General features: G+C 43.8%; 1 protein-coding gene across 3 annotated transcripts in view; it reads left to right on the top strand.

Moving 5' to 3' along the window:
- Window positions 1-12,178, top strand: part of LOC137562852 (phospholipase DDHD2-like) — a 59,083-nt gene that overhangs the window by 27,897 nt on the left and 19,008 nt on the right. For all 3 annotated transcript variants that reach the window (XM_068274611.1, XM_068274610.1, XM_068274612.1), the window contains 4 exons: window positions 611-752; window positions 3,368-3,576; window positions 6,491-6,561; window positions 9,120-9,242. In XM_068274611.1, the coding sequence (XP_068130712.1) occupies window positions 611-752; window positions 3,368-3,576; window positions 6,491-6,561; window positions 9,120-9,242 (545 nt within the window). The remainder of the gene's footprint in view (window positions 1-610; window positions 753-3,367; window positions 3,577-6,490; window positions 6,562-9,119; window positions 9,243-12,178) is intronic.

The raw sequence follows: 12,178 nt of genomic DNA, 5'->3' as shown, positions 1-12,178 counted from the left end.
CTAAGCATTACCTTGTACTCATACTGTGCTGCGTGATCTGGTTGTTCTTGTTTTCCTATATTGCTGTATGTCACCCTAAATATTGTCTGTAACCTAAACTAATGTCCAGCGCTGCGTAATATGTTGGCGCTTTATAAATATAATAAATAAATAGTGCGAGGAGGTACAGACCCTCTGGAGAGTTGCAGCAGGAGAATTTTCATGGTTACCCACGTATATCTCCCTCCCCAATACACAAGAAAAAGTAAGTGATGGGGGAGGCGTGGGTGATTGAAAAAATGGATTGGAATGGGTTATGCTGGATTCACACTGTGATGGTTGCATAACTCGGGTGTTATAATGTGTGTGTGAACTGCAAAAGACACTACGTACGTTATACCGTACAGATGAATTAAAATTAGCGCGAATTAGAATAACGTGATCCGCTACAAGATGTGAACTGGCCTATAGGATTGTGTGGGCTGGAAGTTGACATGCAGAACTATTCTGCTATGCAATGGATATAGTGTGAATGCACCCTTAATGCAATGAGCTTCCTGTGTAGTAAGTAGAACACCTGCACATCATTGTCCTCGCTTGTAACCGGGATTTCTCTTTCTGTTTCTATCAGTGAACGATTTCCGGCTTGTTTCTCAGAATATGGTTCACGCCCACTTCAAGAAGGCTGAGGAGCAGGAGCAGATCGGCCGTGTTGAGTTCCTGCCTGTGGACTGGCACAGCGCTCTCCATGCCGATGCCACCGGAGTAGACAAGTATGTCTGTAACTGTGGAGTCATACTTTTTCAAAAAACAGCTAACGATCGAAAGCGCTCCTAGGCTGCAAATGAAATTAAACCAACAGAGGCGTGCAGAGCCCCCCAGGGGCTTAAATACACACCTTGAATACAAATCAGATGCAAATTATGCACTAATGCCTAATCTAAAATTTAAATGCAAAGTGAAGCACATGGATGCAGCTAACCATAAATATACTTAACTTTTTTTGCACAGCAGGAGACGTTGGCAGTGCTTCCAGACAAACGCTGCACCTGAATTAACTACCTGCATAGATGTGCAGAGCACGAAATACGGGCAAATTACACAACTGGCATTCAATACAGGTACAGTAAAGGAGGACGTTAGCTTTGCTAAAGCTAACTTCCTTCTTTATTGTACCTGTTTTGAATGCAAGTTGTGCAATTTGCCCGTATTTCATGCTCTGCATATCTATGCAGGTAGTTAATTTAGGTGCAGTGTTTGTCTGGAAGCGCTGCCAATGTCTCCTGCTATGGAGTCATACTGTCCAGCTTTTTTATTGTATCTGTCACAAACAGGCATCTGTTATAATTAGGGTGGTCAACGAGATGCAAATAAATTTGAGGCCGGATTATCTAAAGGACCACTCCAGCAAAAAAAAGGTAAGAAGTTACCTGACAGAACCAACAGGTTTTGGACTAGTCCATCTCCTCATGGGGAATTCTCAGGGTTTTCTTTGTTTTCAAAACCATTTCCTGATAGTTTAACTGCCCAAATATGCCAACCTCCCTACTCACTTGTACACTATCTTTTTCCATTTAGACTTCGCTTCAGGAAATGCTTTTGAAAACAAAGATAACCCTTAGAATCCTTGATGAGGAGATGGACTAGTCCAAAACCTGCTGGTTCGGTCAGGTTTATCTGCTTACTTTTTTTTGCTGGAGTGGTCCTTTACATTTTGCATGCAAATCTATGTAGCTTGAAAATGGACCGATTGAAATTTACCTCGTTGGATCATTTTTTAAGCTGCATAGCTTTGCATACAACATTTGCATCCTGCATATGCTTGACCATCTCTAGTTGTAATCTGGATCTCCATTTTTAAATGGCTGTAGGGATTAACTTTTAGGCTATGTTCACAGTGGCGTGTTGCTGTATAACCACCACTTTGTAGCATGGCTTGCCGCACTGCAGTGCACCACCTAAGCGATGTTCACAGTGCAGCTGGTGCGTATAACCGCGTGCGGCATCGTTACCGCAAAACCTGTGCAGTATCAGTGATGCACACTTTTTATTGACTGTATTTAATGCAAAGTGTGCGGTGCTGATTTTCTGTTGCATTACATTCCTGCTGTCACATGGAACGCAATTAATAGTGCCGATGAACAATGAAAGATCGGTCTGTCGATTGTTCTGTGTTCTGTCTCTCCGATGGCCACTATCTGCACAGTGTGGGACTGTCCAGCCTGAAGAAAGGCGTAAGTCTGAAACAGTGGGCTGTCGCTGGTTATCGGCCCCATGCTATTTTTACCATTTTTATGCTTTTTTAAAATATTTCCATAAAGAGCTATGTTTTAGTAAAAGAGCTTATTTTTTTGGAGGTGCTGACCACTTCTTTGGGATATATGACTACCGTCCATGTGGTACTGACGGACGGAAGGTCATAGCACTCCAGTTACAATTTTTTCAGAGAGTCTTGGAGGCCGTGGGTGCTGATCACATCAAGAAGAAACTGTGCGTTTCTTACACGTTTCTTACTGAATAACCTTCCCTATGATAGTATTTTAAAAGTGGGGATTTAGCCAGTGCCCATTCATGCCTATAAAGATGAAAATACAATTTATTTATTTTGTGTTGTTGTTTTGGATGGGGAAGAGGACGGCTGGATCATCTTTTAGCAGGTTATTATTACAGTCGGTGTCCCAACTAAGGATATGTCTCCTTGTCTCTGTCCTGGTGGCAGCCAAAGGATTGAATTCTTCACCCATTCCTTCAGAGAATCAACCAGCAGCTGGTGGCTTTGTCCAGAGCTTCTTAGTGGACTTGACATACTAATACATGTGTAGAGAGAATACAGGAAGCTCAATTCATAGTTATACCTCGGCTGTCACTTGTACGAGTAACGAGGAAATGGACTATAGCACAGGGAGTCAATTTAAATACAAAGTAGGCTGAAATTGAACACCGGGACCAAGTTGCAATCCAACCTCAATGTCGAGTGGACACCTCCCTCCCTTATAAAGTTCCTTGGAGTCTCATGGCCCCCTTCCTGCCCTATACAGTTCCCTGGTGTCTAGTGGCCTCACCTTCCCCTATACAGTTCCCTGGTGTCTAGTGGCCTCACCTTCCCCTATACAGTTCCCTGGTGTCTAGTGGCCCCCTCCCCTATACAGTTCCCTGATGTCTAGTGGCCCCCTCCCCTATATAGTTCCCTGGAGTTTAGTGGGTCCCCACAACCCTAAACAGTTCTATGGTGTCTATTGACCACCGTCCCTCCCCTATACAGTTACCTGGTGTCTAGTGCTTTCCTCCTCCCCCCCCCCCCCATATGACTTCCCTGGTGGTCTAGAGTGGAACGTTTTCCCACTGTAGCTAAAACTAACAGGAATGTCTTCTTGTTTTTTCCTTGCAGTGATATTCAAAGGATTACACTTCCCAGCATCAGCCGCCTCCGGCAGTTCACCAATGACACGATTCTGGACCTGTTCTTCTATAACAGTCCAACCTACTGCCAGACCATTGTTGACACAGTGTGTGTGGAGATGAACCGCCTCTACAGCCTTTTTATGGAGCGTAACCCGTCCTACACAGGAGGCGTCTCAGTGACGGGACACAGTCTTGGTATGTTGCAGTCTCGCGTCCGGTACAGGGTAGAGGGAAAGAACTCCAGCTTAAGAATTGGAGACTGTTTCTGCATACTGAATTCTCTAAGCTTGGGAAGTCTTGGGTTTGCTGGTGGTTTAAGGTGCGTACACACGCTGTACTTTTGCAAACGAGGGATCCGTCAGACCCTCCCACGTGGCAGTCGTTCTGCCGATAGTTGCAGGTGAGTACAAGCTGTCGGCAGACTGATAAGACTGTTTTTGACTGATCCGCTCGGCTGATCAGTCGAAAACAGTCTTATCGGTCTGCCGACAGCTTGTACTCACCTGCAACTATCGGCAGAACGACCGTCCCGCGGGAGGGTCTGACGGACCCATCGTTTGCAAAAGTACAGCTTGTGTACGCGCCTTTAGTTCAAGATAGACAGAGCCTAAAAGCAAACATTTCAAAGTTCCTCCATTTGTTGATTAGGTACTTTTTATGGAAGAAGCAGGTTTGCTTAAAAGTGGGTTAAAACTCAAATCCTTTTTCAGCTCCTGTGAAGCATGCAGCTGAGATAAAGCACTGCCAGGAATGTGTACTAATTGTGGCTGATAACGAAACATAAACAAAATACAAAGTAATCGCTGGCACTGGTCTATAAGCTTCACATTGAAGAGAAGAGTGCTGTGTTTAACTGTTAAGTTACCCATGCATTACTCGATTTTCCATTCGATTCAGCAATCGACTTTATTTGGGCGATCAACAACAGTGTAGTTGATCAAAGGTCGATCGACTAGTGGCCCACATACTACAAGTGAGATCATATGCGATTCTCCTTCATTATTAGAGCTTAAAGAGAATCTGTATTGTTAAAATCGCACAAAAGTAAACATACCAGTGTATTAGGGGACATCTCCTATTACCCTCTGTCACAATTTCGCCGCTCCTCGACGCATTAAAAGTGGTTAAAAACAGTTTTAAAAAGTTTGTTTATAAACAAACAAAATGGCCACCAAAACAGGAAGTAGGTTGATGTACAGTATGTCCACACATAGAAAATACATTCATACACAAGCAGGCTGTATACACCCTTCCTTTTGAATCTCAAGAGATCATTTGTGTGTTTCTTCCCCCCTGCAGCTATCTTCCACTGAAGTGTCAGGCTGTTTCTTCCTGCAGAGTGCAGACAGCTCTTCCTGTATGTAATTCCTCAGTATGTGAAAGCCCAGCCAGCTCAGAGGAGGATTTATCCAGCTTGTAAAACATAAGAGAGAAGAGAGAAGCTGCCCTAATCTAAATAATACACAGGCAGTGTGCAGAGAGGGGCCTGGAGGGGGGAGATGCATCACAGAACCACAACACTGAAGAACTTGGCAGCCTTCCAGACACAGGCTGACAAGTCTGACGAGAGAGATAAGTTGATTTATTACAGAGACTGTGACAGTAGAAAGTGCTGCAGTAAGCCAGAACACATTAGAATAGCTTTTGGAACTTGTAGGATGATAAAAAACAGGATGCAATTTTTGTTACGGAGTCTCTTTAAAGGACATCCAAGATGAAAAAAAAAAAAAAGATGAGATAATCAATTGTATCGATCCTCCTCTTCATCCTCCTCCTAAAATTGACTGTTTTAATCATCTCCGTTTTATTTTATATTTAAATCAAATCTTTAAGTTTTTACTGGTCCATGGCCTCTTTTCATTGACACATTCATTGAAGTATGCCAGAGCTAAAAACTATGAAATATTGCCCCTTTTTATCTCTTTTCTGCTGTGAAAGTGTTTTATAATTGTAATTCCTTATAAGTAAGGCTTATGCTATAGTCTGACCCGGACAGAAACTGTCCCTTGCATACCTGATTTTTAACTCTTTTAGGCAGGGAAAGTAAAACAGAAACATAGCCTAGTTATTTGTGTGCTTGGCACTGTACATACACATGTCTATCTCACCATATCACATGTCACCTCGGTTGTCCTTTAACATTGTTGTGCTTCCATGCTCTGAAACCAAAAACCAACTCTGTGTCAATCAAAATCTTGTGAACAGTAGCTGATTCCTTTATGATCGACCAATATTTTTCATCCAGCCCAGTCAAGTAACTTGATTGATTTGATCAGATCAGACCAGATATCGTCCGTTTTCCTCTCACATCCCCACAAAATTCAGAGAAGTTAATTGGATTCTCCCTAAAATAGACCTTCATTAACCTCCCTGGCGGTATGATTATTTCTGGATTTTAGGGTGTAAAAGCGGTGCAATTTTTTAGCATGCTTTCAGACCCTAAAACCAGGAAATAATCATACTGTACAGAGATCTGGAGCAGCCTCAGCACTTACTTACCTTCCTGGGATCCAGCGCTGCAGTTCTCCCTCCGTCCTCTGGGTGGTGCTGTAACCTTGTATTGAGATTGCTGTCTGTAGTCATGATGACAGATGGCAATCTCACCAGAGGGATGCAGAGCCTCCGAGGAGAGGAGGGAGAATGGCTACTAACGTCTGGATCCCAGGTGGAGGTGAGTTGAAATTCCCGCTGCGCGCTGTACTCTGCATAGTGCTCCCGGCGGCTACCACGAGTCATGCTTGGGGTTATCATTTTGAGCTGCGGTTTTCTGCCCCGAGCGACTCATGGTTACCGCCAGGGTGGTTAACCTATGACTATGGTAGGGATTAGATTGTGAACCCCTCTGAGGGACAGTTAGGGGCAAGATTCAACACTGTGTAAAGCTCTGCAGTAGATCTAAGTGCCATATAATTACTAAATCAAGAAATATGTCTCCTAGTTCTGCTTGTGCTAAGCGAATAGTACGTCAGAGAAGCCAGCATGGCCAGTTAGCACTTTTGACAAGCTCCTCACAGATCTTCCTTTTTGGCAGGATTTGGAGTAATATAGCAATACTTTGTGCTGTTACCATGGGAATGCATTATTAAGTGTTTTCTGTTACTTCCCACAGGATCTCTCATACTGTTTGATCTTCTCACCAACCAGACGGACTCGTCACTCAGAGAGCAACGGAAATTTAAGGTATATTTTCTGCTTTATACAGGAATGATGTACCTCCTTTCAGTGCAGGCCCGGATTTACCTCACAGGAGCCTATAGGCACAGATCTCCTAGCCCCCTAAACTTCGCTGGTAATGAGCCTACAAACCCCCGCCGAACCGCACTACAAGTGTGCTGGCTGGCCCACCTGTCACTTCTCCCTTACTTGCAGCTACAGGTGTCCCTTAGCATTAGGTAGCCAGAGGTACCCTCAGTATTAAGTAGCTAGTGGTGCCCCCCGACTGAACGGAGATCTTGTTAGTGGAATGGAGACAGCTGGGTGAATAATCTTTCTTTTATGCTCTGCTCAGGGCTTTGCATAGGGAAGGGTGGGGGGGGGGGGGCACTAGGGGAGCGGAGTGAGCCACCTTTCATAATCAGGTGCCTGTAGGCACATGCCTACAGTGCCTTATGGTAAATCCAGCACTGCTTCAGTGTATTAAAGTGGATCCAAATTTAAAAATACAAGATTTCAGAAATAAAATCTATGTTCTAAATTATAATAATAAATGGCAGCCTTTTTCAGCTGCATGATGACAAATATAAAATATTTTACATTTATTGGAGGAACCCCTCCCTTCCTTTCAAATTGCCGGGACAGAATCCGGCAAACTGGTGGAGTAGATGGTGTCCGGCAATGGAAGAATTGCTAATGGCTGCCCCCAGTATAACCCTAGTAATGAAAAGAGAAGGGTGAAAAGCATGCACTGAAATGATCATAGGCTTGAAGGAGTGTTTATTTATCTTTGTATGTGTCAGAGTGGGTCAACTAAATATTTTTAATTTAAAAAATGTTTGGTTTGGGTCCGCTTTAACCACTTCCTTACCCTGGTCATTTTCACAGTTCAGCTCTGATTACTTTTGCAATAACTTTATAAATGATTATCACAACTAAATGATCTATATATTGTTTTATTCAAGACAAATTATGGTTTTTGTTGCTGATATTTGTTTTTATTAATGACCTGTTTTCTGTCTATGTTAAAAGGAAAATAAGGAATCAAGTGAAAAAATACATTCTAGCTTTAATGTAAATATCTTCTAATGTACATTAAACCCACACATTTTATTTGCCTATCTTTCCTGTTTATTTAAACAGTTCATTTGTTTTAATGTGTATTAGTAACACATGGTATATACCCTACTATCTTGTTACATCTGTCTGCTCCTGGAATGTTTGTTTTACACTTGTTTACACATAAATTATGCCATTGTTTCCCTGGAAGGAAGTGAGGGGTTTGCTGTCATTCCTTTACAACTGTGTAGCATTGTTATCAGCTCAGAGATAAACCTGTATGTGTTATCTAGGATTTTGTAGGGAGGGGAGTGCAGAGACTTATTTTCACGCTATGGGTCAGGAAGTGGTTAATTAGTGAGGTTTCTGCCTTTTCCATCATATAGACATTCATGTTTTATGTGTATGCTCAATGAAATCCAACTGCACTTTTCAATCTATTTTTAGTTTTTTTTTCCTTAGCTGTAATAGTTGTTCTGCTTATGTATCCTTATTGTTTTGCTTATATAACAAAATGTGGGAAAGACAACAGAGCCCCTGGTTTCAGCACCAGAAACACTCCCTATATCTATATATTGGTATGTAATCCCGCCCTCCCAGTGATGTTTAGGCCGGGCTTATTAGCTTTTCAAAATTCTCCTCTCAGAGCATTCTAGGAGACCAGGTATATTTTCTACTGGCTTAGTTTTCTCCAGGCGCGGGCACAGGACGTCTGTGGGGGGGGGGGGGGGGGTTAGGGCTGGTAAAAGCCCCAGGTAAGTTAAACTTTTTTTTTTTTTTTTTTTTTTTTTTTTTACATTTTACAGTACCCCTTTTACACAATCCTGCTGTATCAGATATATCTGCAATCTCTGGGTTGGAAAATGTTGTAAAGCATCCACAAGATGTCACTGTAAAATGTAAAGTGCTTCAATGATCTCTATGGTGTAGTGTTTTCCTGTGTTCCTCTCTGTTCTAAGCTGGTGGTGTATGTGTTATTTCTGCAAGTACCACTCTGCTTCATCAGAAAAAGCTTTCAATTCATTGGGAATCGGTTTTAAAAAAGCCAGATACTTACCTAAGGAGAGGAAAGGCTCTGGGTCCTTCCCTCTCCTCTCCCGGTGCCCATTCCGGCGCTGGCTCCCCCATAGCAGCATTCGAACAATTTGGTCAAATGCTGCTGTCTCTCCGCTGCCGAAGGAAGGCTTTGGGAGCCCGAGTGCTCCCTCAGACGGGCCGCTCCATACTGCGCGAGCACGACTCTCTCTCCTGCACTTTTGCGTGCGCAGTACAGAGCCGTCTGTCTTCGGCTCCCGAGGACTTCCGAAGTCCCCCGCGGCGGGAGATTTGACCGGGGGAGCTGCACCTGCAACGAGGGCACCTGGAGAATAGAGGGAAGGCTCATTAGGACCCAGAGCCTTCCCTCTCCTTAGGACAGTATCTGCTTCATTTTCTTAATATAGAATCGCAATGACTTTAGGGATCACTGTAGAGGACAAAAGGCCTGTGGTGTCGGCCATTCTCATATATGTGTGTTGTGTTTGCAGGCTTCAGACCTCGGAGCAGAGGCCCAGAGGAATAAACCAACACTGAGGGAAATGCTGGAGGAGCTGGAGCTGACAGAACTCAGCAGTGTGTTTCAGAGAGAGATGATAGACACAGATTCACTGGTAAATCCCTCGCATCCTTTCTGTTTCATAGTATTTTACTGCATGGTGGTAAAGGCCTTGTAACGGTGGAACTAAAAGAGTTAAAGGACAGCTAAATCCAAAATTGAACAAGGCAAATTATAAAGGTTACTAATGTAAAGCTCAGGGTCACATGTTTCCTGCCGCTGGGGAAGTGTGCCTTTCCCCTGACTGACCAGCTATGCAGTGCTGTGTTTGTACTTTCCAGTGCCCTAGGCCTGCTGTCACCAACTGCACCCACCATCACCACCACCAAAAAACGTTCTGTCCAACACTCTGACTAGCGATCACTGGTTTGAATAGGCTCATTTCAGTTGTGCTGCTCTGCCCCCCATTTAACAAATAATTCCTGTAATTTGCACTCCTGCCCGAATGTGCACAGCAGCCGATAGTGTTCTGGGCATGCATACTTGAGAAATGACGCTGATGTATGACCGGTACTTGTCAAGAATGCATAACACTGTACCGCCCTCAGTTGCTGTGCACATCTGGGCAGGAGCGAGAAATTACAGGGAGCGCAAGTGGCCAGAGCATGTGCTGCTTCTTTGTCCTCTGAGCCACTGGCTGCAGTCGGAGCCACAAACAGGTGGCAGGGCAGTGCAATAGAGAGAAGCCCATCCAAAATCTGCAGTGTGTCTACCTCCTGCTTTTATGGAAGCCGACATATTGTTAACATTGTTACCATCCTGTGCTTTCAAATGAGCTTAGATGTTATGGCAGTCAGGTGACACAGGTTAGAGATCAAATTACAACTTGTGATTAGACACAGATGAGGGGGAATTAGAAAAGCTCTCTAAATACATATAGGGTACATTTCTCTATGTTTTCCTTTTGTTCAGCTCCACTTTCAAGCATCTGAATGACATTTATTTATATTTGCTGAAAAATCTATGCATCTTTTTTGAATGTTGAATGTACATATATGGTGGAGTGCTCTAACATATTGACAGTATACAGGAACAAAGTCTGAAGAAGGTTTATTAGCAGGAAGCTTACTCTTTTTTTCTTTTAAACCAATAAATGGTATCATCCTGATTCAAAACTCTCTGCTTTCGCTGATGGCTAAGATGGTACAATGCTCTACTGCTACAGGAAAGTAGAAGGATGCCAAACCATACACACTAGCATGGTGGTAGTAACAGCTCAGGTGTCCTTTAAAGTGACAGTTTGGCAATGAAAGGGAAGCAAACAACATTTTTATTCCTGCAGTTCTCATAGATGGTAGGATCTGAAGGACAGAAAATGAGTCAGGAAAGAGTTAACTGAATCAGAGTAGAGATCACTGCTGGCTAGGGAAAAATAAGAGAAACAGTCAAAAATTAGAGTTAGATAAGAAAGTAATTAACAGCTGCTGGGGTCAGTGTCACAGCTGTAAAAGAGAAGGTGAAGAAACTAGCAGAGCTCACTGATGTTTGTGAATGCTTGCATTAAAACTCAGCAGAACTTAGTTCTATCTGCTTTGTAATGTAAATCCCTGGTATTTCTCACATCGACTTGTATGTCCCTCATACAGAGGAATGGATCATCAGGTGACAACAGATGCTGATTATTATAACACATCAGGAAGTGAGAGAGAAAGAAGCAGGGATTGTGGAACTCTGGAATTCATCTATTAGTGCAGAGCAGGACGCTGGCTGGCTGCACTGCGGGACCAGAAGAGATGATTTACTTTGACATATGACCTCTTCTCTCTCCAAGTCCTGCCGCCCTTCTGATCTTATCTGATTTTAATGCCCTAGGCCATGGCCTTTGTGGCCTTCCCAGAAATCCGGCCCTGAGCAGCAGGGAGCTGTCATAGCTACCTATCTGAATGCTTGCATTAGCTTTTTTCTCTTATTCTCTGCTCCACCTGCAGCACTGCAATCTCGTCATTGTCTTATGATCACATGATATGACATGTGACCAGGGCTCAGAGGATGCTGTCAGCGTTACAGTGCCACTTGGTGATGGAAGGGTCTCCTCCTTCACCTCTCTCCCACTGCCGAGTGTTGCTGTAACGCTGACACTATCCTCTGAGCCCCTATCACCTGTCATATCATTTGATCGTAAGCCAGAAGACATGTCGGGATTGTGGAGGAGAAGAAGCTGTATGGACAGGTAACGATGACAGCTCCCTGCCGCCCACTCTGTATTAGGCTGCATTAGGCAGCTGAGTTTAGGGAGCTGACAATGCCTAGTCATGCATTGTCTAAAACTAGACAGCTCGGGCAGGGCTGCGAAAAGGTTAAAAGTGTTACTGCAAATTTGAAGTTTTAAATTACTGCAGTGAGAAGAATATGGAGGCTGCCATATTTATTTCCTTTTAAACCGTACCAGTTGCTGGCATTAAAGAGACTCAGAGATGAGTCTCACTGCAGTTTTTACTTACCTATTGTTCGCCGTATAAGATGCTCCGGAATATAAGACGCACCCAGGTTTAGAGGGCAAAAGCCAGGGAACAAAAAATATACTAAACCTGGTGCGTCCATGTTCCAGGAGCGTCTTGTATATGTTCTCCTCCAGATGGTGTCCTCCTGTGTATCCCATGTGCCCTCCTGTGTCCCCCCATGTGTCCTGTATCTCCATGTTTCGTCCTGTGCCCCCCCATGTCTCCCAATGTGCCCTCATGTATTCCCTATGTATCTCTCATGGGTCCTCCTGTATCCCCATGTGTCCTCCTGTGCACCCCATGTATCACCTGTGTGTCTTCCTGTGTCTCCCATGGGCCAGCCCCCGCCCTCCACCCCCCCCCCCCCCCCTGCCATTCACAAAACAATCACAGCACCTTAACTATCAATAGTGATGATCTTATTGGTTTGGAGACAGCCAGAATCAATGGATCAAACGTTTATGTAGGGTTGAGGTTTATAAAGGTTGCCTGCAGACACAAGAAAGGATCTGAGCTATAACAAAGGCAGTTCAGGCATATTTTGGTACAT

This window comes from Hyperolius riggenbachi, chromosome 3, assembly GCF_040937935.1.
Source record: "Hyperolius riggenbachi isolate aHypRig1 chromosome 3, aHypRig1.pri, whole genome shotgun sequence".
Classification (NCBI taxonomy): Eukaryota; Metazoa; Chordata; class Amphibia; order Anura; family Hyperoliidae; genus Hyperolius; species Hyperolius riggenbachi.
The sequence above is the reverse complement of the archived record's forward strand: the minus strand, read 5'-3'. Positions and strand labels throughout refer to the sequence as shown.